Source organism: Loxodonta africana, chromosome 3, assembly GCF_030014295.1.
Source record: "Loxodonta africana isolate mLoxAfr1 chromosome 3, mLoxAfr1.hap2, whole genome shotgun sequence".
Lineage (NCBI taxonomy): Eukaryota > Metazoa > Chordata > Mammalia > Proboscidea > Elephantidae > Loxodonta > Loxodonta africana.
This window is the reverse complement of record NC_087344.1, coordinates 70,780,394-70,807,880: the sequence shown is the minus strand read 5'-3', so window position 1 is coordinate 70,807,880 and position 27,487 is coordinate 70,780,394. Positions and strand designations below refer to the sequence as shown.

Below are 27,487 nucleotides of genomic sequence, written 5' to 3'. Positions count from 1 at the left end.
CATGGCTGACCCCTTTCTTCCCAGCTGTCCTCCTCATTTTCTTGATCCTCTCCCTTCTTGGGTCCAGCAGCTGCTCTTCTGTCCCTGAGATTGTCCATCTGCCCAAGGGTCTCCTGGAGGCAGCTTTTGTTCCTCACTCCCCTGCTGGGTGGGGCTTTCTGAGCCAATGAGCTGAAAGAGTGAGTGGGTGGGCAGGTGGGCAGGCGGGCAGTAGGCTTTTCCAGACACCTATTCAGAGGAAACACCTGAGACTGTTCTCTACTGATTTATACCGTCCCTCTAGGCAGGTTGAGCACGGCTGGGCCTGGCTGTCTGGGGTAGCAGGTGTGCGGGTGTCTTAGTTTCTTAGTGCTGCTATAATAAAAATATCACAAGTGGGTGGCTTTAATGAACAGAAATTTATTTTCTCACAGTTTAGGAGGCTAGAAGCCCAAATTCAGGGCACTGACTCTAGGGGAAGGCTTTCTCTCTGTCAGCTCTAGGGAAAGGTCCATGTCTCTTTTTAACTTCTGTTCTTCAGTTCTTTGGTGATCTTCATGTGGCATGTATCTTCCCCTACTTTTCTGCTTACTTCTATGTGCCTAATGTACCTTAAAAAAAAAAAAAAAAAACTTCAGAAGTGATTGACTTAACACATACCCTACCCTGATATATGGTCTCATTAAAGTAGCAAAGAAAACTCTGTGCCCAAATGGGATTACACAGGATTTACAAAACACATTTTTTGGGGGACATAATTCAATCCATAACAGTGGGTGAGACCTCAGTGATGGGGTCTGGTGCCCTCACACCCAGGCCCAGGTCTGCACCAGTGGGACCAGTGGGATCACCTTCCCCTTTCTGGTTGCCTCATCATCCACCCTCCTACCCCAACACACACACACACACACACACACACACAGCTCCAGATAGTTCTTTTTCCTTTAGACCTTTTCTCTGGAATCCTGCTTCCGACATTTATGGAAAGGGGCAACTTGGGTTCAGCTCAGGAAGACATCCCACCCTGGTAGGGAGATTTCTGAGGACTTCTGGTTTCTGCTGAGCTTGGGCTGCTCTTAGGAATGTGTCCCATTGGGGGCTGCAGAGGGTCATGGGCTCATCCCACCCTCAGGACAATGAAGGTTAGTGTGCAGCCAGGGAGGGGCCCCCTGCCTCATTTCCCACAGCATTTATTGAGTACTTCGTAATACCAGTGATTAACATTTATGTGGCCTTTCGCAGCAGGCTAAGCCCTTCCACAGCCATGAGCTCCTCCCAGCCTCACAGCCACCCCTCAGGGTAGGAATATTAACCCCCCGCTCCCTTTTTGAGAGAGGCTGAAAGCACTTTCCTGCAGTTCCAGTGAATCTTGGATAGGAATCAGGCATCTGAAGACCCTCTGCCTTCCCTGCAGCCCACAGCCACTGTGGACTAAGCTCCATTGTCTTTTGAGACAACCCTTGGGCCTAAAACTGCATTGGGGAGAAAGGCTAGACTTGAGTATGGGCAAGTAGCACAGGACCCAGGAGAGCTGGGGAAGCCCTTTTCTGGAGGAGAGGATGGCTTCTTATCTGACTGGATCAAGCATAGCCCTTTGCAGGGCCAGAGGGATAGACACAATGACCTGATAAAGGTCACAAATGTCAAAGGACACCTTGAGTGAGTGAATGAGTTGAGTTTTATTAAGCCCTGACCCTGGGCCGCACAGGGAAGGCACTGGCATATGTGTTCTCTTATTAAATGTCCCTCACAATAGCCCTGTAAGGTGGGCATCAGTATGTCCATTTTACAGGAAAGGAAACTGAGGCACAGAGGAGTAATTTGCCCAAGGCCACACGTCTGGGGCAAGTGGCTAGAGTGGAGGAATAGGGATTTGATCACAGGCGTCTGACTTCTCCTTCTCGTCTGTCTCCAACTTGAGGCTCAGCTTGCCCCCCCAGGCTCAACCCCATCAGCCCATTCACTGATGGTGCGCCACTGCGGCAGGCAGGGGTGCTGCTGACCCTCCTGTTCCAGCTGCAACCCATCAGCACAATCTGGGCAGCCCCTCACACCACGGTTTTCTTTACGTGGTCCCGAGGGGGATCTGGTAAGAGAAGAGAGTGAGTGTCTGATTCCAGAAAGATGAGGTCACCGAAGAGGAGGTCATCCTGCTTGCAGGATGAGGTGGCAAAGTCAGAGTGATGCCCCTTGAATGGGGCTCTCCTGGCTGCCGGACTTGTTGGAGTAGCTGGGCTGGCAGGTGTTACAGTCAAAATCCTTGTGGTCATTGTTCCACAAGTGCTTGGCCATCACCAGGTACACCAGCATGAGGAAGATGAAGACCAGAGACAGCCAGATGCTCCCAAATGCTGTGGAGTACTTGTTGACCCCACTTAGGAGCCCCTCGAAGATCCCCCAGTTCATGGTGGGCCCAAACGTTGGCTGCCACTGCAGAGAAATAATAGTAATTGCTCACATTTATAGAATGCTCACTTTGAGCACTTTATAGGACTACGTCATCATATTTAACACTTACAGTCACCCTAAGAGTAGATTTGATTATTGTCCCCACTTTATAGATGAGGAACCTGAGGTTCAGATGGTTTAATTACAAGGTTACACTACTGTTAGGCACTGAGTTGTGATTTGAGCACAGGTCATTTGTGTCTAGAACCCAACTCTTAGCCATAAAAGTGGGTCAAGGGGGGCCAGGGAGCCACCCAGTCCTCCTGCGGCCCAGGGTGCTGGCCTTGCAGCCCTGGTGACAACTTAAGGAGATGGACACTCTGCCTTTTCCCTCTGCCCCAACCTTGGACCTCCTCCTCAGGAGGCTGAGTCTTGGGATGACTCTTCTCCCCTCTGTGAGCACTGCTCTCCCTCCATAGACAGCCCCCTCCACACGGGAACCAGATCTTTGAGCCCTTCACTTGGCTTGGGGACTGGGGCCAAATAACCCATTACCCATTGCCAAGTAGGAGGCTGGAAAAAGGTTCCCCAAACCTCGTCTGGTCTAATGCTCCCGTAAATATCCAGGCAGTGTCCTGCTCAGGGGGAACTCACTTGAAACAAGGCCAGAGGCAACCAGCGGAAGGATAAAGCCAGGAGCCAGGGTTCTCTTTAGGTAGGCTGGTATTCTAGTGTTTCCTAAACTGGTGTTTGATAGGCTGGTCACAGGAATGGTGAAAGGACTCTGTTCAGAAAAGTAGACAAACTCTGGGTTCAGCAAAGCGAAGTAGGTCCATTTACTTGACCATGCTAATAAATTCACATTGTGAATCTCCACAAGAAGGACAGAATACGTGGTCGTGCCCAAACGCCTTTACCACACAGCCCTTCAGTTCTAAGGGTGTTTATTCCTTTCCTCTAGCCATTGTTGGTGACAATTCTATTATTCCCACATTCAACAGGAAATAAAACCACCCAAGCTCCTATACATCATCACCCACTTAAGGAAGGTACTATACAAAACACAGGTCCATAAATCTAAATGTAGTCATTTTAAGTAAATATTTTCATTTATGGTGACTCGAACCTGTATTTTCATCACATTAAACTAAATGGAGGCATCCTTTATCAGACTGTGGGACAGCCTTGTCAGGACAGCAAATGGGAAGTGCTGCTCCAGCCAGTTCTCCTGGGGACTTCGACAGATTGAAACTTCTATTTAAGGAGTATGACTGCTGTGCAGAATGAGGGTGCCCGCTTTCTCAGCCGGGATTTCTCTGCCTGGTGCCTGAGGGGTTCCAGGGGCCATGTGCAGTGGCCTCATCCTGCTGTGCACCCTGGGGCTCCAGGAAGCCTCTCTGCCTAGCCAGGTGCTCTAAGGGATACATGATACCCTTCCAAGTGCGAGGTTCTCAGGCAACACCCAGGGAGGCCCAGCCCTCAGCCTCTGGGGACTCTTGGCACCACCCACATGGGCAGGGTGGGTCAGGGCTGTGCAGGCTCAGGCAGAGCTGTCCTTCTGCTCAGCTCCTGGCCCCCCAGTAAGCCCCTCTCCCTCTCAATCCCTGGCTGAGAGCAGGAAGAACCCAGAGCAGAGAGAGAGGAGCCCTTCATTCCTCTACCATCCAGACCCAAGGTAGCAGACATGCCCAGCCCCCTTACTCTCACTTCCCACCAGAGAAGTCTCTGCTCCACGCGTGCCAGGGCAGGCCACATCTGGACACAGATGCCCTTACCCGATCAGCTACTCCTCAGGGCTCTCTGGGTAATGACTCCTGGCAGTTGCAGTGAGAATTGGCAGGCAGCTGGAATTCATGTCGGGCCAGGGAGGGTTTCTGGGGAAGCAGCTTCCTGGGACAGAGCCTGCCCAGCTGGCAGTAGCCTGGGTGTGCTAGGCCTCCCAGGAGGAGGAGAAGCTATTGGCCGGCACTCTCATTGGCTGAGCTGCCTCTGATGAGACCCAGGAAACTTAGGGGTTCACCCCACCCAGGGTTCTGGGCCCAGAATTCTGGCAGCCTCTCAGGGGAGGCACAGGTCCATTCTGACCCTGCTCATCCTCCCATCCCGGGCTTGTGGGGGAGGAGCTGAGGCAGGCCCTGCCCTCTCATCCCTCTGCAGAAATTCTGCCCTGCTTCTTCTTGGGACTCCTTCTCTGGCCTCCATGGGCCACTGTCCAGGTTCTCCTCTCTCTGTGGTTTTCCATTCTCATGGTTTCAATTAGTTTTGCTAACTCAGTGACTCCCAAACTCTGCCTCCAGCCCACTCGCTTTTGCCCGATCAATTCCTACTGCCTGGATGCCTGTCCCCAACTTTCCTTCCTTGCCTACAACTGGAGCCCTACACATCTGCAGCTGAAGTTTCACAACCCTGCATCTGGATCCCCACATTCCTATATCTGGATTGTCGTGCATCGGTCTCAGGGGCCTCATACCCTGCATCTGGATCCCCATACCCCTATATACTCACATATCTGCATCTGGATCCCTACATCCCAATATCTGCAACCCTACAGTCTGTATCTGGAGCTCCCACACTGCATCTGAAGCCTCATACTCTTGTATCTGGATCCTCATGCCCCACATCTGACACCCCACACAATTGCATCTGGCATCCCACATCTCTGCACCTGGAGCCCCACACCCCTACACCTGGAACCTGACACCCCTATATCTAAACGTCACATACCCACATCTAGAACTCCACACTGCTGCATCTGGATCCTGACACCCCTATACCTGGAATCCCACGCCCCTAATCTGGATCCCCAAAAGCCTGTATCTGGAGCCCCACACCCTGCTTCTGGAAACTGATACCTGTATATCTGGAACCCCCCACCCCTAATTTGGATCCCCACATTTCTGCATCTGGAACTCATAGCCCTGGATTTGAATCTCACCTCTGCTACAATTTGATTTTGGGTAATTTACTTAAGCCTATTTCCTCTTCCGTTCAGTGAGAAAATAATGTGTACCTGGAGCCTCTGAGGGGTTTCGTGAGACAACGGGGAGCTCGAGGCAGTGCAGTGACTGAGTGCACAGGCCATGTGGCCTGAGAACTGGCTTCCTTGCTGTGTAATGCCTCCGTGTCTTATCTGAGATGTGGAGAAGGGAGGGGGAGACAGACTTCCTCACCAGAGAAAATCTCATTTGGATGGATGCTGTCTTTGGGTTAAAAAGGCAAAACCCCAGTCAGGCAGAGACTGTAGGGGGAGGTGGGAGGGCAGGCAGGGGTGCCTGGGGAGGGTTTCTCATTAGCTCTCGGACACAGCCTGTTGGCCTAATTAACTTCAAGGTGCCCTTTAACAGCAGATCACACGGGGCTGGAATCCAACGGACAATGTGCCCAGGAGCCACAAATGCCACGCTTCCACAAGCAAGCACAACACAGTCCCACATGTACACAGTGTTACACACAGGCCACACTTACACAGATGTGTGTGCAGTGTTGCACACACACACACAGAGGGCAGGACTTTGTTTTGTTTACTTACTGCTATACCCCGGATGCCTAGAATGGGGTCTGGTACCTAGTTGTTGTTATTAGCTGCTGTTGAGTCGGCCCCCAACACATAGCAACTCCACACACAACAGAACGAAACACTGCCCAGTCCTATGCTATCCCCAGGATTGGTTGTGGCTCAGACTGTTGTGATATATAGGGTTTTCATTGTCTGATTTTCAGAAGTAGATTCCCGGGCCTTTCTTCCTAGTCTGTCTTAGTCTGGAAGCCCCACTGAACCTGTTCAGCATCATAGCGACACTCAAGCCTCCACTGACAGATAGTGGCTGCACACAAGGTGCATTGAGTGGGAATCAAACCCAGGCTCCCCACATGGAAGGTGGGAATTCTATCACTGAATCACCAATGCCTCTGGTATCTAGTTAGGCCTCAATTTATATTTCTTGAGTGAATTCTGTATGAAACGAACACATGCACACACCCTGCAAAGTGACACATACCTATATCCTTCTGCATTCTTTTGGAAAATTTATTTCCAAAATTTATTGCCAAGTACAGGAGAGAGGAGACACTTCAATGCATCAGTTGCAGCATTATGAGACATGCTGTCACACAGAATGGAATTCCAAGTTCTGCCAAAGGGAGACCCAGAGAAGGAGGCATGCAAGTGGGTATTGAAGGATGTGTAGGAGTTTACCAAGAAGAGATGAGGAGGAGAAGTTTATGACGCAGCAGGCACAGTGTGTGCACAGGGCCTTTGTAAAAGATGATGTAAGAGCATTAGAGAGTAGGCAGGGCCAGCACTAGGGATACCACAAAGCTAGGTACTTGGAATGTCTACGAGGACTGGATCATGGAAGACCCGGAACACCATGCTAAGGAGTTGGATTTATCTTGTGTGCGGAGGGAGGCACGGCAGAGTTCTAAACAAGGAAGCAACATGGTCAAATTGGTATGTTTAGAAAGCTTCCTCTGATAAAGAGGCTGGATCAGAGGGACTTCTGACACCGATAAAAAAGTTATTGTGATGATTTAGGAAAGCGACGAGCAAGAGAGCTGGATTTGGGCCATAGCTTAGGGTGCTTCCCGGGAGGCTGGTTTTTGCCAATTTCACAAATGGTGGGGCCACTGGTAGAAATACAGAATACAGGAGAAAAAGCAGGTTGTTTGGTGTGGTGGGGAAGGTAATGAACAGATTCTTCACAGATGTTTGTGGAGTTTGGTTCAGTGTTACCTGAGCTAAGTGTGAGGGTGTCGAGGATAGCCAAGTGTACTTTGTGCTGACCAATAGGTGGCAGCAGTGGCTGGAGACATACTTCGAGAGTCCTCAGTCCTGGGGGGTGATAGGAGTCATAGGAATGAACGAGTAGGCCTTGAGAGAGTATGTTGAGTGAGAAAAGAAGATGGTCCGGGCAGGCTCTGCAAGTCCTGACATTTTAGAAAACAAGCAGAGAATGAATTGCCTGTGGAGGAGAAAGAACTCTCTATCAGGGATAGAGAAGCCTGGGTGGTGGGTAGGGGGCGGTGGGGGAGGAGAGGGATGTCGAAGAGGAGTGATTCAAGGAGCCCATGTACATGGAGGCTGCTGTGGAGGAGGCCAGTTGGAGGTCACTGGTGACTTCTGCCAGAGTAGTTTCAGCAGAGTAGTGGGGGCAAAAACTAGGGGCAACGGTTTGAGAAAGTACAGGCTGCGCATTTTCAGGAAGTTTTCAGGGGAAGGAGAAAGACAGGTGAGTGGGCAGAGGGAAGCAGGGCTGAAAAAGGATATATTTGTTCGGGGTAGACAGGATTAGGCATGAAGATGGAGGGGAAGAAGCCAGTGGAGTCTATTGGATCTACAAATGGATCTTGCTCTATACCGGTGTCTTAGTTCCCCAGTGCTGCTGTAACAGAAACACCACCAGTGGGTGACATTAAAGAACAATGAAGAACAGAAATTTAGTTTCTCACAGCTCTGGAACGAAAAAGTCTTTCCTGTAGGTTGTTGTTAGGTACCATCGAGTCGATTCTGACTCATAGCGACTCTGTGTACAACAGAACAAAACACTGCCCATTCCTGCACCATCTTCACAATCATGCTTAAGCCCACTGTTGCAGCCACTGTGTCAATCCACCTCATTGAGGGTCTTCCTCTTTTTCACTGACCCTGTACTTTACCAAGCGTGATGTCCTTCTCCAGGGACTGGTCCCTCCATATAACATGTCCAAAGTATGTGAGATGAACTCTCACCACCCTTGCTTCTAAGGAGCATTCTGGCTGTACTTCTTCCAAGGCAAAACTGTTCATTCTTCTGACAGTCCATGGTGTAGTCAGTATTCTTTGCCAAGACCATAATTCAAAGGCGTCAATTCTTCTATCTTCCTTATTCATTGTCCAGCTTTCACATGCATATGAGGCGATTGAAAATACCATGGCTTGGGGCAGGGGCACCTTAGTCCTCAAGGTGACGTCTTTGCTTTTTAACACTTTAGAGAGGTCTCTTGCAGCAGATTTGCTCAATGCAATATTTTGTTTGATTTCTTGACTGCTGCCTCCATGGGCATTGATTGTGGATCCAAGGAAAATGAAATCCTTGGCAACTTCAGTATTTTCTCCATTTATCATGATGTCGTTTATTGGCCCAGTTGTGAGGATTTTTGTTTTATGTTAAGGTGTAATCCATACTGAAGGCTGTAGTCTTTGATCTTCATCACTAAGTGCCTGAAGTCCTTTTCACTTTTAGCAAGAAAGGTTGAGTCGTCTGCATATCGGTTCTTAATGAGTCTTCCTCCAACCCTGATGCCTCGTTCTTCTTCATACTGTCCAGCCTCTCGGATTATTTGCTCAGCATACAGATTGAATGGTGAAGGATGCAACTCTGACACACACCTTTCCTGATTTTAAACCACGCAGTATCCCCTTGTTCTGTCTGAACGACTGCTACAACTGCTTTTGAATGATCTTCAGCAAAATTTTACTTGCATGTGATATTAATGATATTGTTAGATAATTTCTGCATTCTGTTGGATCACCTTTCTTTGGAATGGGCACAAATATGGATCTCTTCCAGTCAGTTGGCCAGGTAGCTGTCTTCCATATTTCTTGGCATAGATGAGTGAGCACTTGAAGTGTTGCATCCGTTTGCTGAAACACCTCTTCTTTTGATGCTTCCTGCATTGTTTAATATTTTCCCCATAGACTCCTTCAGTATTGCAACTTGAGGCTTGAATTTTTTCTTCATTTCTTTCAGTTTGAGAAATGCCGAGCGTGTTCTTCACTTTTGGTTTTCTATCTCCAGATCTTTGCACATCTCGTTATAATACTTTGTCTTCTCCAGCAGCCCTTTGAAATCTTGTGTTCTACTCTTTTACTTCATCATTTCTTCCTTTTGCTTTAGCTATTCTATGTTCAAGCATCTTTCAGTTTGTCGTACTATGGTGGCTTGTGTGTTGCTGTGGTGGCGGAAGCTGTGCCACTGGTATTTCAAATACCAGCAGGATCACCCATGGTGGACAGGTTTCAGCTGAGCTTCCAGACAAAAATAGACTAGGAAAAAGGACCTAGTGATCTACTTTTGAAAAAAAGTTAGCCAGTGAAAACATTATGAATAGCAGCGGAACATTGTTGATATTGTGCTGGAAGATGAGACCCTCAGGTTGGAAGGCACTCAGATCATGACTGGAGAAGAGCTGTCTCCTCACGGTAGAGTCGACTTTTATGACATGGATGGAGCCAAGCTTTTGGGACCTTCATTTGCCTATGTGGTACTAGTTAGAAGGAGAAGAAATAGCTGCAAACATCCATTAATAATAGGAACACGGAATGTATGAAGTATGAATCTAGGAAAATTGGAAATTATCAAAAATGAAATGGAACCCATAAACATTGATATCCTAGGCATTAGTGAGCTGAAATGTATTGGTATTGGCCATTTTGAATCGGACAGCCATATGGTCTACTATGCCAGGAATGACCAATTGAAGAGGAATGACATTGCATTCATTGTCAAAAAGAACATTTCAAGATCTGTCCTGAACTACAATGCTGTCAGTGATAGCATAGTGTCCATACACCCGCAAGGATGACCAGTTAATTCAAATTTGCCCACCAACCACTAAGGCCAAGGATGAAGAAATTGATTTTTACCAACTTTGGCAGTCTGAAATTGATCAAACATTCAATCAAGATGTATTGAAAATTACCAATGATTGGAATTTGAAAGTTGGAAACAAAGAAGAAGGAACAATATTTGGAAAACAATGGCCTTGGTGATAGAGATTGCATGACAGAATTTTGCAAGACCAATGACTTCTTCGTTGCAAACACCTTTTTCAACAACACAAATGGAGACTATGCATATGGACCTTGCCAGATGGAATATTCAGGAATCAAATTGATTACATCTGTGGGAAGAGAAAATGGAGAAGCTAAATATCATCAGTCAGAACAAGGCCAGGGGCCAATTGTGGAACAGACCATCAATTGCTCCTATGCAAGTTCAAGTTGAAGCTGAAGAAAATTAGAACAAGTCCACGAGAGCCAGATACAAGCTTGAATGTATCCCGTCAGAATTTAGAGATCATCTCAATAGATTTGACACTTTGAACACTAATGACCAAAGACCAGACGAGTTGGGGAATGACATCAAGGACATCATACATGAAGAAAGCAAGAGGTCATTAAAAAGACAGGAAAGACAGAAAAGACCAAAATGGATGTCAGAAGAGACTCTGAAACTTGCTCCCTGTATGTAGCCCTGGGCATTCCTTGGTTCTTTGCTTTGTAGACAATCCTCACATGGTGTCTGTCTTGCCCTGGGTATGTGTGTGTGTGTATCTATGCTGCTGTTTATATAATTCAGAAGTCATTAGGTTTAGGATCTACCCTACGCTAGTATCACCTCAACTGACTGATTAATTGCATTACATTAGATTGCATCCATGGGTATAGAGGTGAAGATTCCAACACATGTTTTGTGGGGGACATAATTCAATCCATAATAACGATTAGTAGTCATCCCCTCTCCTCCCACCTCTACTCTTCCCTGGTTCTCCAGCCTGTACTTGACTCTCTAACCCCTCAATCCTCTTCTCAGGCATTTTTGATGCCAGTCACCATCTTTGGACATATTCTTCTGGCTCAGACTCCCAGGTCCAACCCTGGGAGATAGTTCTGGCCTCCCTGCCAGGTCAGTCCTTTCTGCATTCTGCCTCTCCTCCCTGTTAACGGGCATGGGGGGGTGGGGATAGGAATTGAATATTCTCCTGGAGACCAGCCATCCCCTAGAGCTCTCTTCTGAATGCAGTAGGCAAAGGGAAGTAGAGGCAACCTTCCCTGTACCCCCAGCTAACCATGAAAACTACCATTTCTTAAAGGAGAGTAAATTTTTGGTCCTGGGGGAAAAAGACATATTGGCACATGGGCCAGGATGCCAAGGGTGTGCACATTCACTCCACTGTGGAGAGGTGGAAATGCTGGAAAGTGGGATAATAATATTACTGTCAGCTTCATGATGGAGCACCTCCTCTGAGCCAGACACCAGGGCAAATGCTTTGCAGGCATTGCACATATCACAGTAATGCCCTGCTCTCGCTTTGCCTCTCTCCAGTCAGTTCTCCACACATAGCAGAACCATCTTTGGAAAATGAAAATCGTATTAAAAATATCTGTTGAAAGCTTTTCAGTGGCTCCCCACTGCTCTGGAATTAAAATCCCATATTGCTAACCTGGACTGTAAAGCCCTGCATGACCCAGCCTCTGCCTCCCTCTTTGTTCTCAGCCTCTTGCCTTCAGTCTTTGCACTCTGGCCACACTGGCCTTGTTTCACTTCCTTGAACACAGGAATCTCTTTCCCACCTCAGAGCCTTTGCACATGCCCTCATGGTCTTTCCTCATTTTCTCTGAGCTAGCATTGACTCAAGCTTCAGACTTCAATTTAAATGTCACTCTCTCAGAGATGCCTTCCATGACCCACCCATTACAGTTTTTGTAGTGCTGTGTTCTCTGTTACACATTCTTGTAGTACTGTTTCTCCTCTGTAATGCTATCACAATTGCACTTGCAAAGTTATTGGTGTGCTTGTGTATTTAATGCCATCTCTTTTCCTTGAGACCCTAATCTTCAAGAGAACCAAACTTGGAGGGTTGAATCATGGGAATCATGCTTTCTACTCTGCCTCCACCATCTGGCATAGCTCTTGGCACATAGTTGGTACTTAATGAATATTTGAGGATGAATGAATGGATGATTCTGCTTATTGAGAGAAAACGAGCCAAGAGAATCACCAGATCCTTGGGCATGAGGGTGCTGAAGCTTTATTGTGTTAAGAGCCTGGGCTCTGGGCCTAGACTGCCTGAATTCTAACCCAGCTCTTCGGCTTACTGACTTTGCAACCTTGCACAAGTGTCTTAACCTCTCTGGGCCTCAGTTTCTTCATCTGGACATGGTACCACTATAGTAGCTACGTCCTATGGTTATTGTGAGGGTTAGATGAATAAAATATGTAAAACGTGTATGTCTGGCACGTAATAAATTTTTATTGTGCTTTAAGTGAAAGTTTACAAATCAAGTCAGATTCTCATAAAAAAATTTATAAACACCTTGCTGTATACTCCTAATTGCTCACTCCCTAATGAGACTACACACACTCCTTCTCTCCACTCTCTGTTTTTGTGCCCATTCGGCCAGCTTCTGACCACCTCTACCCTCTCATCTCCCCTTTAAACAGGAGATGCCAACATAGTTTCATATATCTACTTGATCCAAGAAGCTCATTCTTTCCTAGTATCATTTCCTATCCCGTAGTCCAGCCCAATCCCTGTCTGAAGAGTTGGCTTTGGGAATGTTCCTGTCTTGGGCCAACAGAAGGTCTGGGGACCATGACCTCCGTGGTCTTTCTAGTCTCAGTCAGACCATTAAGTCTGGTCTTTTTATGGGAATTTGGGGTCTGCATTCTGCTGCTCTCCTGCTCCCTCAGGGGTCCCCTGTTTTGTTCCCTGTCACGGCAGTCGTCCGTTGTAGCCGGGCACTATCTAGTTCTTCTGGTCTCAGGCTAATGTAGTCTCTGCTTTATGTGGTCCTTTCTGCCTCTTGGGCTCATAATTACCTTGTATGTTTGGTGTTCTTCATTCTCCTTTGCTCCAGCTGCATTGAGGCCAATTGATGCATCTTAGATGGCCACTTGCTAGTGTTTAAGACCCCACATGCCACTCTCCAAAGTGGGATGCAGAATGTTTCCTTAATAGATTTTATGATGCCAATGAACTTAGATGTCACCTGAAACCATGGTCCCCAAACCCCAGCCCCTGCTACCCTGGCCTTTGAAGCATTCATTTTCTTCAGGAAACTTCTTTGCTTTTTGTTTAATCCAGTTGTGCTGACTTCTCCTGTATTGTGAGTTGTCTTTCGTGGCTGTTATTATTCTTAGCTAGGACCAATATCTAGGCATGAGACTGAGTTTATGTTGCTTTCTGTTTTCTTGCCCTCATAATTTGGTGCTGGTCTTGGGTGAGTCTGTCTCACCTCTGTGCCCCTGTCTCTACAAAAGTGACTCCTGCCATGGGTACCGATGTCTGTTTTGTTGTTAATCTAATAGACACTTTTTGGCCCTTATCTAATTTGAGCCAAGACAGTGTTTGGCCCTGAGGATCACTTTCTCCTTCTAGAAATACTCTTCTCTTGGCTTCTGTGACATCTATTTACCCAACAGTTCCCTTGGCTGCGTTTTTCCACTTTATTTGGTTTATTTAAAATTTTTTTCAAATAAAAAAAATTTTTTTTTACTGTGGTATAATGTATATAATAAAACATTTGCCATTCTATTTTTAAGTGTACAATTCACTGACATTAATTACATTCACCATGTGTGCAACCATCACCACTATCCATTTTTCAAATGCTTTTCATTACCCTAAACGGAAACTCTGTTTAGAAACTTGGAAAACCCTGGTGGTGTAGTGGTTAAGAGCTATGGCTGCTAACGAAAAGTTTGGCAGTTCAAATTCACCAGGTACTCCTTGGAAACTCTGTGGAGCAGTTCTACTCTGTCCTATAGGGTCGCTATGAGTCGGAATCAACTAGATGGCAATGGGTTTGAACAGAAACTCACTACTCCTTGTAGTAACTCTCCATTTCCTTCCAGCCCCCAGTAACCACTAATAAACTTTTGTCTATATGCATTTGCCTACTCTAGATATTTCATTTAAGTGGGATCATACACATTTATCCTTTTGCATCAGACTTATTTCCTTCAGCATTATGTTTTCAAAGTTCATCCATGTTGTAACATGTATCAGAACTTTGTTTTTCTTTATGGCTGAATAATTTTTCATCACATGGATATGTTGTTGTTGTTAGATGCCATCTAGTCAGTTCTGAATCATAGTGACTCTATGCACAACACTGCCCAGTCCAGTACCATCCTCACAATCGTTGCTATGTTTGAGCCCACTGTTGCAGCTGCTGTGTCAATCCACCTCCTTGAGGGTTTTCCTCTCTTTCGCTGACCCTCTTCTTTACCAAGCATGATGTCCTTCTCCAGGGACTGGTCCCTCCTCATAACATGTCCAAACTACACAAGACCAAGTCTCATCATTCTCCCTTCTAAGGAGCATTCTGGCTGTACTTCTTCCAAGACAGGTTTGTTTGTTCTTCTGGCAGTGTGTGGTATATTCAGTATTCTACACAATCACCGTAATTCAAAGGCATCAATTCTTCTTTGGTCTTCCTTATTCATTGTCCAGCTTTCGTATACATATGAGACAATTGAAAATACCATGGCTTGTGTCAGGTGCACATTAGTCCTCAAAGTGACATCTTTGCTTTTCAACACTTTAAAGAGGTCTTTCGCAGCAGATTTGCCCAGTTAAATGCTTCATTTGATTTCTTGATTGCTGCTTCCGTGGGCATTGATTGTGGATCCACATAAAATGAAATCCTTGACAACATCAATATTTTCTCTGTTTATCGTGATGTTGATTATTGGTCCAGCTGTGAGGATTTTTGTTTTCTTTTATGTTGAGGTGTAACCCATACTAGATCTTTGCATATGCTGACTCTTGTGCCTAGAATCTTCTTTTTCTTCTCCTCTCCCTTTTGCTTGACAAAATTGTCCTGTTTCTCTGGGAACAAGTGCCACATAGGGAGTTGGGCTTAGCTAGAGTTATGGTCTTGCCAGAGGACATTGGTGGTTCGGTGGTAGAATTCTCACCTTTCCTGCAGGAGACCTAGGTTGGATTTCTAGACAATGCACTCATTTGAAGCCACCACCCATCTGTCAGTGGAGGCTTGCATGTTGTTATGATGCTGAATGGGTTTCAGTGGAGCTTCTAGGCTAAGATGGACTAGGAAGAAAGGTCTGACAATCTAATTCTGAGAGTCAGTCAGTGAAAACCCTTTGAATCACAAAGATCCACTCCGTAACAGAGTGGAATTTCTTTCTGTTGTGCATGGGATTGCTGTGAGTCAGGAACCAACTAGACTGCACTAACTATGGCAACAACAATAGGTTCTTGCCAGATGAGCACTACAGAGTCAAGGAAAAGAAAAGGAATCACGAATATCTACAAGTAGGTGTATTATGGGGGCCCATGGAGTCCAAACTGGGTAAGGAGGGAAGGGAGGACAGGAAGGAGGTGATTTCCAGTGAAGGGGGGTGATGGATGTTTTCAGTTTAAGCAGTATCAGGGAGCCAGTTCCTGGATGCCTAGCTATCGGACCCACCTACCACCTCCTCCAGCACCCTATGGTTCCCCAATTTGCCACTGGTTTAATAGCTGACCTCTTCACTGGAATGTAAGCTCCATGAGGGTAGGGGCTGTGTCTGACTCTTCCCAGAAAAATCCCCAACACAAAGCTTGGAGCCTGTCACATAAAGTGAACAATAAATATTTGTTGACTTGAATTCTAGAGGTGGAGCAGTTCTGGGTGATGACAAGGTCTGGGGTGTGGTCCTGCAAGTGGGTAGCCAAATGGATAGAGGAGGCCACAGGAGATGAGGAGGTCATGGAATGAAAAGGACAGGGTGATGCACAGTTGGGTCATAGGAAACTATCAAGAGAAGAAGACCCTGAGCCACATGCTCAAGACTTTAATGAATGAGAAGTAGATGGCAGCAATGGGTGCAGGGCAGAAGGTTGAAGAGAAAGGTGGCCAGGCTTTAAGCTGACCAATCAGGGATTCTTCAAGAAGGTGGGGGTGGAAAATTCTTGAAGTGGTGCTGACAGCAGTGTGGGGGAGGTGAGAGTGTGCACAGGGACTGAGCCTAAGACAATCCGTGGGAATAGATGGCCGAAGGGTTTCCTACAGGATTAGTCCTGGCTATCTCCTGAGGCCTCTGGCTGGTCAGATGGTGTCTGGCTTCTGGCTGGCTCAGTGGCTCAGGACTTGAGATCTCCTGGGGGCAGCACCTTTGGAGAGGCCTGTGGTGGAATGGCTGGGTCCCAGAGCACGCTCACTATAATGTAGGCCCAGTGGGGATCTAGAGTCTCAGGGAGAGTTGACCAGGGATGGCCCCCTGGCCTGGAATTGGGAGCTGCTTGATCTAACAGTGCGGGACCATCTGGTTCTAGCTGGTTGAGAGTACCACCCTGTTGTCCCCAATTGGGTGGCCAGTGTTCTGGTCTGGATTGGAGGTGGGAGCTACCCTTGTTTCCTGGGGTCAGTAGATGCTATTGACACCCTTCCTAGGTCCCCTGTACTGGCTCAGTGTGCCGGTTCTCCAGCTGCTGGGAGTATTGGCTGCTCATGGCTTATAGCTGTTCCAGAAAAACTGACCTCGATTGAGTGGGAACCAACTACCCCTTCCTGCCACTCCCCTGACCTCAGAGTGGCCTAAAGCCAACAACTGGAGTTCAAAAGTATGGTGCCCTTGCCTCCAGGAGGAGACAGCTCTTTGGTGGGGTTTATGATCCAAAGCACCTTCACGCATAGAGGTCAGGCCAAGGCTAAACTTAACCTGAGTCCACATCCATGCTCCCCATCCTGCTTCCCCTGTAACTTCCTTCACACCAGATTTCTGCTCCAGGCTCTGCTCCTAAGGAATCTGACCTCAGACAGGGGAGACTCTCTGGTCTTGTCCCATCGTCAGGGGTGGGGATGGAGACTGCATGGACCACAGGGGACACAGCCCCAGAGATACTCAGCAGGCTTGGGTTCAGTCTCACTGTGTGGCCTTGGAAGTTCTCCTCCCCTCTCTAGGCCCAAGTCTCCTCACCTATAAATGAGACCATTGGGCTGGATTTAGTGAAAACAAAGACAAAACAAACAAAAACCTTTGCTCACTTCCCTGGGCTAGGTGTGGTAGAGGATTCCAACACAGAGGACTCAGTTCCTTCCCTCAAGCAGCTCATGGTTCATTTAATTAGTGACAAACATTTATTGAAGGCAGTTGGGACCTGCATGACTCAGCGGTCCCTGCCCTTGAAGGGCTCACAGACCCATGGGAGACAAACAGGGAGACCTACCATTCTGATCCTGAAGAATGAGAGGCAAAGCTGGGGTGGCTCACAGGAGAAGGTGGCTGAGGCTGTTCCTGAGGATCCAGAAAGGTGCACAGAGGAGGGAGGAAGGGCATTCCACGGAGCTGGAACAGCATGAACGAAGGCACCAGGCATGACGCAGCATGATGTGTTTGGGAGACCATGAGCCCTTTGGTGTTACTGGTGGGTTAAAAGGAGGGGAGGAAACAAGGGGTGAGGTTGAGGAGGTCAGCAGGGTCTGGGCTGAGGGAAATGAAGGGGGATTTTAAAGCAGGAGGAATGGTATGGTCAGATTATAGAAAGATCACTCTGTGGCCAGTAGTGGAGGGCAGATGGGAGAGGCCCAGCAAGATGCGATAAGACTTTGAGGTGGGGGAGGAGAGGCCGGTTGAGGAGTGGGAATCAGTGGGATTCAGTGTTGTGTTGGGATATGGGGCGTGAGGGGCTGAGAGAGAGGAAGGGGCAAGGATGATATGCCAGCTCCTGGCTTGGGCAGCTGCGTGGATGGTGGTCCTGTTCATGGTGGTTGGGTGAGGGGTCTGCAAGAAGAATGGGTTTGGGAGAAGATGGTGAGTCTGGGCATTGCTAAGTGTGAGGTGTCCATGGGCCTTCCAAGCATCGTCACGTGGGCACTGGGACTTGGAGGCAGGTCCTGGCTAGAGGGATGATTCTGGGAGTTTTAAGGGTCTGTGTGGTGTGGAGGATGAGGTTGCTTGGGGAGTATTGTTGTTGCTAGGTGCTGTTCAGTCAGTTCCAACTCATAGAGACCCTGTGTACAACAGAACGAAACACTGACTGGTTCTGTGCCTTCCTCATACTCTTTGTTATGCTTGAGCCCATTGTTGCAGCCACTGTGTCAATCCATCTCGTTGAGGGTCTCCCTCTTTTTTGCTGAACCTCTACGTTGCCAAGCATGATGTTCTTCTCCAGAGGCTGATCCCTCCTGATAACATGTCCAAAGTATGTGAGATAGAATCTCACCATCCTTACTTCTAAGGAGCATTCTGGTTGTACTTCTTCCATGAAAGATTTGTTTGTTCTTCTGGCTGTCCATGGTATATTCAATATTCTTCACCAACACAATGAATGTATCAATTCTGCTTTGGTCTTCCTTATTCATTATCCAGCTTTCACATGTATATGAGGCTATTGAAAATACCATGGCTTGGGTCAGGTGTGCCTTAGTCCTCAAAGTGACATCTTTGCTTTTTAATGTTTTAAAGAGGTCATTTGCAGATTTGCTCAATGCTGTAATCTCCACAGTAGCAGACTGCCACATCTTCTCCTGTGGAGTGGCTAGTGCATTTGAACCACTGACCTTTCAGTTAGCAGCCAAGCGGTTAACTAATGCACTACCAGGGTTCCTTTTTTGGGGGAGTGTATGACCAGTGAAAAAAAAGGGAAATTCCACAGACTTGATGATCCATAAAGAACCCTTTAACTGACTCTCACTGAGCCCCTGGCCTGTGGGAATGTGCCTTCCACATACCCTAGCATCCCCCCAGTGACTCTCAGCACCCCCAGGATTTCCCCTCCCACCCTCAGAAGGGACTCCCCTTCCTGGGACCTGTGCCAGGCAGGTTAGAGAGGCCAGAATGGAGGCAGCAGAGGCCTCCGGGCCAACAGGCATTCATGTGATGACACTCACTGAGAACTGACAAACACTGGACCCAGGGGCTCCTGGGATCTCTCTCCTCCACCTCAGCCAGCTGCTTGCAGAGCCCAGAGCTCCTGAGGCTGCCCCTGCCTTTGGCCACTCCCCACCACATTCTGGGACACATTCTGTGTCTGGGGTAGTGATTGTGAGCCCAGATCTGAGGTTCTAGAGCCCAGTCGCCCACCAAGTAATCTTGGCTTCCATCGTGAATCCCCTTGCTTCTCTACCCACCACTTCCCTCCTCATCTTCAGAATACTGGGAAAATCATATTTATTAAAGGTTTTGACATACCATATTACCATACAAAATCCCTGCCAGCCAGCCAGCTGCATCCCCATCAACTCCCTCCCATGAAGGCCGAAGACCCAGGAATGCAACTGCCCAAGGCACTGGCCCCTGGGTGAGCTTCCTGGGCCCCCCCAACCACCCTTCTGGCCTGCCCTGTCACAGAAGAGGTGACCCAGCCTTTTCCTGGGGGGACTTGATTGTCTTATATGCTGGCGTTGCCAGTTATGTATACCCATCTGTATCCATTGGGGCCAACCCAGCCTTCACTAAGACAGAGGTCCCATCTTGGGGGTGCCCTCCCTGGGATAGGGCATATGGTAGGCACGTGTCAGGTGGATGATCCCGGTGCCCAGACCTCCGGCGCCTGGGGCCCAGGATCTCCATACACCTCTTGCCCACCAGGTAGGCAACCTCACTGAGGTTAAGCAGGATGCAGATAACTGCTGTGGCCACCATGAAGTAGGTGAAGACCTTCTTTTCTGTGGGTCGGGAGATGAAACAGTCCACAGTGTGGGGGCATGGTGCCACAGAGCAGGCAACCACGCGGGGCATGTCGTAATCCTTGTAGAGGCGGTGGAAGATGTACAGGAAGCTGGCGTCGACGGTGGCCTTGAAGATGAGACTCAGCAAGTATGTCCACCAGAGCCCACCACGCTTCTTGCCTGCATTGTCGTACAGGGACCGGGCGTTGGGCCCGTGCTTCAGGCGGTGGCGTCGCTCCCGCTCCTCCCGGTAGGCCACGTGCATGACCACCAGCAGCGAGGGGCATGTGACCAGGATGAGCTGCAGGGCCCACAGGCGCACGTGGGACACGGGGAAGAACTCATCATAGCAGACATTGGGGCAGCCTGGCTGCTTGGTGTTGCAGACAAAGTCGTCCTGCTCGTCATGCCACACATCCTCTGCGGCCACCACGTACACCAGCAAGCGGAAGATGAACACCACGGACAGCCAGATGCGACCCAGCGCCGTGGAGTACTTGTTCACGCCGCTCAGGAGGCCCTGCAGAAATGCCCAATTCATGCTGACAGTGTCCCTGGGCCCTCACGTCCACAGGTCTATACCTCTGCACCACCCACTCAGATGCTGGGGGCCGCTAGCCCCAGGAGGACCTGAAAGTGGGCACCCCTGATTGATGGCACGATTGATCAAACCCTTTCACAGCCACCCTGTCCTTGTGTCCTCACTTACAATGGCTTGGCAGGGTAAGGGTTGCCATGATTCCCATTTCACATTGGAGTAAAGCAAGGCACAGAGAGGGGAAGAGGTCTGCCCAAGGCCCCACAGCTGGACTTAGTGGAGCTGGTCTTGAACCTCAGTCTTCCAGTTCCAAAGTCACGGTTTCTTTTATTCTGTAAACAGATAAATGTGAACGACAATCATCCTGTGTGGCCATGCCAACCAACCTTTTTTATCCCAGGTTACAGCCCTACTGGTCACACAGCTTCAACAGAGATAGTAAGAAGGCAAGGACTGGGCGGTCTGCTCTCACACCAGCTGCCAGGGATGGGCCAGGGCAGGAGGGTATTGGCTGTCAGATTCATCCAGCTTTTCTTGAGTGCCAACAGGAGCCAGGCCCTGTCTGGGCACGTTCATATCTGACTCTTTGGTAGACTTTGGAACAATCTCCATCCTCACTCCTCCTCTCTGGGCCACAGAAGTCCCCAGCCCTGAGGTTCCCTCCCACACCCAATAGTAGGCTCTTTGGAACCTTGGCAGTTTGGTAATCCCCCCCAAACCACCTTTCCTGTCTTAGTGCTGTGGCTCCAGGGCTGACTGTGCTGACTACAGTGAGTTTCTCTGGAATTCCAGCCTTCCCAGCTTTAGGGAGGGACAGGGGAAGGGGCAGAGGTGGGGTTCTGGCACAGCCCTCCCCCCACCATTTACTTTCTCAGAGATGCCCCTCCCTTCCATCTGTTTGCTGGTCCAGTCTTCCATTATTTCTATGCAGCCCCTGTCCTGAGTGCTCACCTCCACACCCCATCTCTGGATTCCCACCGTGTTCCATCCCCTGCTGTGCCCCACCCCGTCCCTGCCTCAGCCCTGGGCGCCTTGAGCATGTTCTGACATTGGCCCCTGGGAAGCCTTCTCTGTCCCAGCCCTGAGCACCCTCCTCTCCTTCGTGGCAGAATGTATCACCTGTACTCAAATGCTATTTTCCTGTCTTCTGGACACACTGTCAGCTGCTGGAGGGCAGACTCTACATCTCATTCATCTCTGCTTCCCCAGGATCCAGCACCCGACCTGGGTAACGGAGCCATGATAATCATGTGTTAAACAGAACTTAAATCACACTTCTTCCTGATCCCTCCTCTTCCTTGTCTTGCCCTTTGCCCTTCCTTTGGTTTGGCCAGACATTTCTTCCCCTCCAGTAAGAGTTTTCCTGGGACTTTTCCCCGGGACCCTGATCTGCTGCCCCTCTGCGTCCCTCCCTGAAGCTAGCCCATAGCCCAAGAGCCCCTGGGCATCTTCAGCCCCACTGAACCCTTTCTTCTCAGCTGTCTCCCTCTCCTTCTTGGTCCTTACCCTTCTTGGGTCCAGCAGCTGCTCTCCTGTTCCTGGGCTTGTCTGTCTTCCCGAGGGCCTCCTGGAGGCAGCTTTTGTTCCTCAATCCCCTGTTGGGTGGGGCTTTCTGAGGAAATGAGCCAAGAAAGAGTGAGTGGGTGGGTAGGTGGGTGGATTTCCCTGGGCACATACTCAGAGCAAACACCTGAGTGTTTCTACCCTGACCCATGTCTCTGTCTAGCCTGGTTGGGCGTGGCTGGGCCTGGCTCTCTGGGTGGGCAGGTGAGTGGGTGAGACCTCAGTGAAGGGGGCAGAAGCCTGGTGTCACACCCAGGCCCAGGTCAGCACCAATGGGATCACCCTCCCCCTTCCCATTGCCTTATTGCCTCTGGCTCCCAGGCCTCTCTCCCTGACCTTTTTTCTGGAATTCTGGTTCTGACACTTACGGAAAGGGGCAACCTCGGGTCAGCTCAGGAAGGCACCCCACCTGGATGGGGAGATTTCTGGGGACTGCTGCTTTCTGCTGAGCTTGGGCTGCTATTGGGTTATTCAGGGGATGGGAGTGGCACACCAAGACTTTCCAGACCAGGGTTCCACTGCCCCAGTGGAGACAAGGAATGCAGGTTGGCAGCATGAAACGCCCCAGTTGGCACAGGGCCAAGCACGGCCTCAGTGGCTGTCTCTCTGGGCCTGACCCTCTGGGGCCCTGGAAAAACCTCTAGGGAAGCCTGAGTGTTTTCCAGCAGGGACTACAGAGGGTCAGGGGCTGGTCCCACCCTCAGGACAATGAAGGTTAATGTGCAGCCAGGGAGGCCCCCCCCCGCCCCCGCCTCATTTCCCACAGCGTTTATTGAGTACTTCGTAATACCAGTGATTAACTTTTATGTGGCCTTTCCCAGCAGGCTAAGCCCTTCCACAGCCATGAGCTCCTCCCAGCCTCACAGCCACCCCTCAGGGTAGGAATATTAACCCCCCGCCCCCTTTTTGAGAGGGGCTGAAAGCACTTTCCTGCAGTTCCAGTGAATCTTGGATAGGAATCAGGCATCTGAAGACCCTCTGCCTTCCCTGCAGCCCACAGCCACTGTGGACTAAGCTCCATTGTCTTTTGAGACAGCCCATGAGCCTAAAACTGCACTGGGGAGAAAGGCTAGACTTGAGTATGGGCAAGTAGCACAGGACCCAGGAGAGCTGGGGAAGCCCTTTTCTGGAGGAGAGGATGGCTTCTTATCTGACTGGATCAAGCATAGCCCTTTGCAGGGCCAGAGGGATAGACACAATGACCTGATAAAGGTCACAAATGTCAAAGGACACCTTGAGTGAGTGAATGAGTTGAGTTTTATTAAGCCCTGACCCTGGGCCGCACAGGGAAGGCACTGGCATATATGTTCTCTTATTAAATGTCCCTCACAATAGCCCTGTAAGGTGGGCATCAGTATGTCCATTTTACAGGAAAGGAAACTGAGGCACAGAGGAGTAATTTACCCAAGGCCACACATCTGGGGCAAGTGGCTGGAGTGGAGGAATAGGCATTTGATCCCAGGCGTCTGACTTCTTCTCATCTGTCCCCAACTTGAGACTCAGCTGCCCCCACCACCCAGGCCGCACCTCATCAGACCATTCACTGGTGGGTGCCCCAGTATGTAGGCAGGGATGCTGCTGACCCTCCTGTTCTAGCCCCAACCCATCAGCATAATCTGGGCAGCCCCTCACAGAATGGTTTTCTTCACGTGGTCCCGAGGGTGGTCTGATAAGAGAGGAGGGTGAGTGTCTGATTCCAGAAAGACGAGGTCACCCAAGAGGATGTCGTCCTGCTTGCAGGATGAGGTGGCACAGTCTGGATGATGCTCCTTGTATGGGGTCCGAGCTCTCCTGGCCGCCAGACACTCGCAGCACCTCTTGCTCACCAGGTAGGCCAGCTCCACCAGGTTGAGCAGGATGCAGATGGCAGCTGTGACCACCATGAAGAGTGTGAAGATGTTCTTCTCCGAGGGCTTGGAGATGAAACAGTCCACAATATTAGGACACGGAGCCACGTGGCACTTGACCACAGGAGGGAGGGTATATTTGGGGTAGAATGAATGGAATACATAGAGGAAGGCAGCATCCACGCCAGCCTTGAACACAAGGCTGCAGACGTAGGTCCACCAGAGCCCACCCCTCTTCTTGCCGGGGTCCAGGTAGAGGCGCCCACTGCCCTCCCCTGCTGCCTCTCGGTGCTTCTTCTCCCGAGCCTCACGGTAGGCCACGTGCATGACTACCAGCAGCGAGGGGCATGTGACCAGGATGAGCTGTAGGGCCCACAGGCGCACGTGGGACACGGGGAAGAACTTGTCAAAGCAGACATTGGAGCAGCCGGGCTGGCGGGTGTTACAGTCGAAATCCTTGTGGTCATCGCTCCACACCCGCTCGGCCGTCACCAGGTACACCATTATGCGGAAGATGAAGACCAGAGACAGCCAGATGCGCCCAAAGGCTGTGGAGTACTTGTTGACCCCACTCAGGAGCCCCTCAAAGATCCCCCAGTTCATGGTGGGCCCAAATGTCAGCTGCCACTACAGGGAAATGATAATAACAATTGCTCACATTTATAGAATGCTCGCTCAGCAATTTATAAGACTACATCATCATATTTAACCCTCATAGCCACCCTAAGAGGAGATTTGATTATTGCCCCCATTTTACAGATGAGGAAACTGAGGTTCAGATGGGGTAATTACAAGGTTACACAGCTATTAGGCCCTGAGTTGTGATTTAAGCACAGATAATTTATATGTAGAACCCAACTCTTAGCCATAAAGTGGGTCAAGGGGGGCCAGGGAGCCACCCAGTCCTCCTGCGGCCCAGGGTGCTGGTCTTGCAGCCCTGTGCAGTGACAACTTATGGAGGTGAACACTCTGCCTTTTCCCTCTGCCCCAACCTTGGACCTCCTCCTCAGGAGGCTGAGTCTTGGGATGACTCTTCCCCCCTCTGTGAGCACTGCTCTCCCTCCGTAGACAGCCCCCTCCACAGGGGAACCAGATCTTTGAGCCCTTCAGTTAGCTTGGGGACTGGGGCTGAAGAGGAGGCTGGAAAAATGTGCCCAGAGCCCCACCTGGCCTAACATTCCCATAATATCTAGGCAGTGTCCTGCTCAGAGGATTTCTGGTGGCACAGTTTTTAAGCACTCGGCTGCTAACTGAAAGTTTGGTAGTTTGAACTCACCAGCGGCTTCTCGGGAAAAAGATGTGGCGGTCTGCTCCTGTAAAGATCACAGCCTTGGAAACCCTATAAAAAAAAAAACCCTATAGGGCAGTCCTATTCTGTCCTGTAGGGTTCCTATGAGTTGATCCTGCTCAGGGGTGACTCACTTGAAGCATGGCCAATGGCAAACAGCCGAGGGATAAAATAGAGAGCAACAGTTCTCCTTCTGCAATAAGATTCCCAGAGTAGGCTTCTGTTCTAGTATTTCCCAAACTGGTGTTCCATGGAACCCTGCTCAGTAGTCTGGTCATAGGAATAGTGAAAGGATTTTGTGTTCAGGAAAGTAGGCAAACACTGGGTTCAGCAAAGTGACGTTGGTCTTTACTTGACCGTGCTAATAAATTCATATTGAAAATCTCCAAAAAAAAAAAAAAGAGGGACGGAATATGGGGCACTGCCCAAACTCCATTGACCACAGCGCCCTTTTTCCTGTGGAACAGCCTTGCCGGGACAGCAAAATGGGAAGTGCAGATTCGGTCAGTTCTCCTGGGGACTTTGGCATGATGGGCACACACAGATCAGATTTAAACCTCTACTTATGGAATTGACTGCTGTGCGGAATGAGGGGGGCCCACTTGCCCATCTGGATCCCTCTGCCTTGTGCCTGGGGGGCCCCAAGGTGCCCATGCACAGTGGTTTACCCTGCTGTGCCCCCTGGGGCTCTAGGAGCCTGTCTGCTCAGCCACCAGCTGCAGGGGGTACACAAAGCACTTCCCAGTGCTGGCCCAGGCTGATGGCCACCACGCTGTCCTGACCAGGTATAATCTACTGCAGGTGGGCAGGGCTATAATAATACCCTACCCACTGCTATCCCGTCGATTCCGACTCATAGTGACCTTGTAGGACAGAATGGAACTGTGCCATAGGGTCTCCAAGGCTGTGACCTTTGGTCATAACAGTAGCCAACATGTATTGGGTGCTTACACTGTGCCAGACACTGTCCTGACCACTTTGCATGAATCAAAACATTACTCCCTCACAGCAATTTTATGAAGGGGTATGATATTTTTTATTCTCAATTTACAGATGAGGAAAATGGAGCACAGAGTGGGTAACTAAATTGCTCACAGTCACACACAGCTAGTAAACGGCAGGCTAGGATTTTAACCCAGGGAGACTGGTGGCCTCCAGGGCCCTCACCCTGGGAACTGCCCATTCTGGAGCCTGGGCCCCTTTCCTCCAGCTGCTGATCCATCTGTGCCTACTCCCTCCTCTGCGTTTCGGTGATGTCTCTGCTTTCCATCCTGTGTCTCTCCCAGCAGTCTTACCACTGGTGCATCCACACCACCTACACTTGGATATGGGGCCCCTGCTCTGAATCATCAGCTTGACTGCTCAGTCTTGCCTAAGGTGGGTGGAACTACTGGCAGCCTCTCTGGCAACACCCAGGGAGGTCCCAGCCATGCCCCACCTCGGTACCGCCCACGTAGGCAGAGCAGGCCAGGGGTCTGCAGGCCCAGACAGAACCTTCCTCCTACTCAGCTCTTGGCCCTTCTATGCATCCCTCTCCCACTCAGTCACTGGCTCTCAGCTTCACAGTTTGGGAGAGCTGGAAGAACCCAGAGCAGAGAGAGGGGAGCCCTTCATTCCTCCACCATCCAGACCCAGGGTGGCAGATATGCCAGTTCCCTTACCCCCACCCCCCACAAGAGAATCCTCCCCTCCGCGTGTGCCGAGGGCAGGTCACATCTGGACACAGATGCCCTTACCTGATGGGCTACTCCTCAGGGCTCTCCAGGTAACGACCCCTGGCAGCCACAGTGGGACTCGCAGGCAGCTGGAATTCATGTCAGACCGGGGAGGGTTTCTGGGGAAGCCTGTTCCTGGGACTGAGCCTGCCCAGCCTTCAGCAGCCTGGGTGTGCCCAGCCAAGCCCAGGGGGAGGAGTTGTGGCCAGCACTGTCATTGGCTTGGGCTCCCGCTTCCCCAGGCTGCCTCTGAGGCAGCTCAGGAAACTTTGGGGTTCACCCCACCCAGGGTGCTGGGCCCAGAATTCGGGCAGCCTCTCAGGGGAGACACAGGCCTATTCTGACCCTGCTCATCCTCCCATCCCAGGCTTGTGGGGGAGGAGCTGAGGCAGGCCCTGCCCTCTCGTCCCTCTCCAGAAATTCTGCCCTGCTTCTTCTTTTCTTCTTCTTGGGACTACTTCTCTGGCCTCCATGGGCCGCTGTCCAGGTTCTCCTCTCTCTGTGGTCTTCCATTCTCATGGTTTCAATTAGTTTTGCTAACTTGATGATTCCCAAATTCTGCCTCCGGCCCACTTGCTTTTGCCTGATCAATTCCTTCTGCCTGCATGCCTGTCCCCAATCTTGCCTTCAGTACAGCCAAGAAAAACCTGTGGAGCAGTTCCTTCTCTGTAACACATGGGGTCACCATGAGTCAGAACCAACTTGACAGCAACTAACAAAAACAACAACAATGAGACCACGACGTGTCCGTGGAGCCTCTGAGGGGTTTTATGAGACCACGGGGGA

The 27,487-nt window shown here is 49.8% G+C and overlaps 2 protein-coding genes across 2 annotated transcripts; both read right to left on the bottom strand.

The window, feature by feature from the left end:
- Positions 1 to 1,835: 1,835 nt before the first annotated feature.
- Positions 1,836 to 20,365, bottom strand: LOC100672543 (gap junction beta-4 protein). Its single transcript, XM_003415482.3, has 2 exons — positions 19,624 to 20,365; positions 1,836 to 2,181 (listed from the first exon to the last, which is right to left on the bottom strand). The coding sequence occupies exons 1-2, from the start codon at positions 20,289 to 20,291 to the stop codon at positions 2,028 to 2,030; spliced, it is 822 nt and encodes a 273-aa protein (XP_003415530.1). The 5' UTR covers positions 20,292 to 20,365; the 3' UTR covers positions 1,836 to 2,027.
- A 3,088-nt stretch (positions 20,366 to 23,453) lies between these two features.
- On the bottom strand, positions 23,454 to 24,301 carry LOC100672254 (gap junction beta-5 protein). Its single transcript, XM_003415481.2, has one exon. The coding sequence runs from the start codon at positions 24,299 to 24,301 to the stop codon at positions 23,480 to 23,482; it is 822 nt and encodes a 273-aa protein (XP_003415529.1). The 3' UTR covers positions 23,454 to 23,479.
- Between the last annotated feature and the right edge of the window lie 3,186 nt (positions 24,302 to 27,487).

Excerpts from the sequence above, each read along its gene's own strand:
- LOC100672254 (XM_003415481.2), bottom strand. The coding sequence starts at position 24,301 with ATGAACTGGGGGATCTTTGAGGGGCTCCTGAGTGGGGTCAACAAGTAC.
- LOC100672543 (XM_003415482.3), bottom strand. The coding sequence starts at position 20,291 with ATGAATTGGGCATTTCTGCAGGGCCTCCTGAGCGGCGTGAACAAGTAC. Across the intron at positions 2,182-19,623 it reads CTGGGCCCCAGGCGCCGGAG|AGCCCCATTCAAGGGGCATC; the intron begins GTCTGGGCACCG and ends GGCAGCCAGGAG.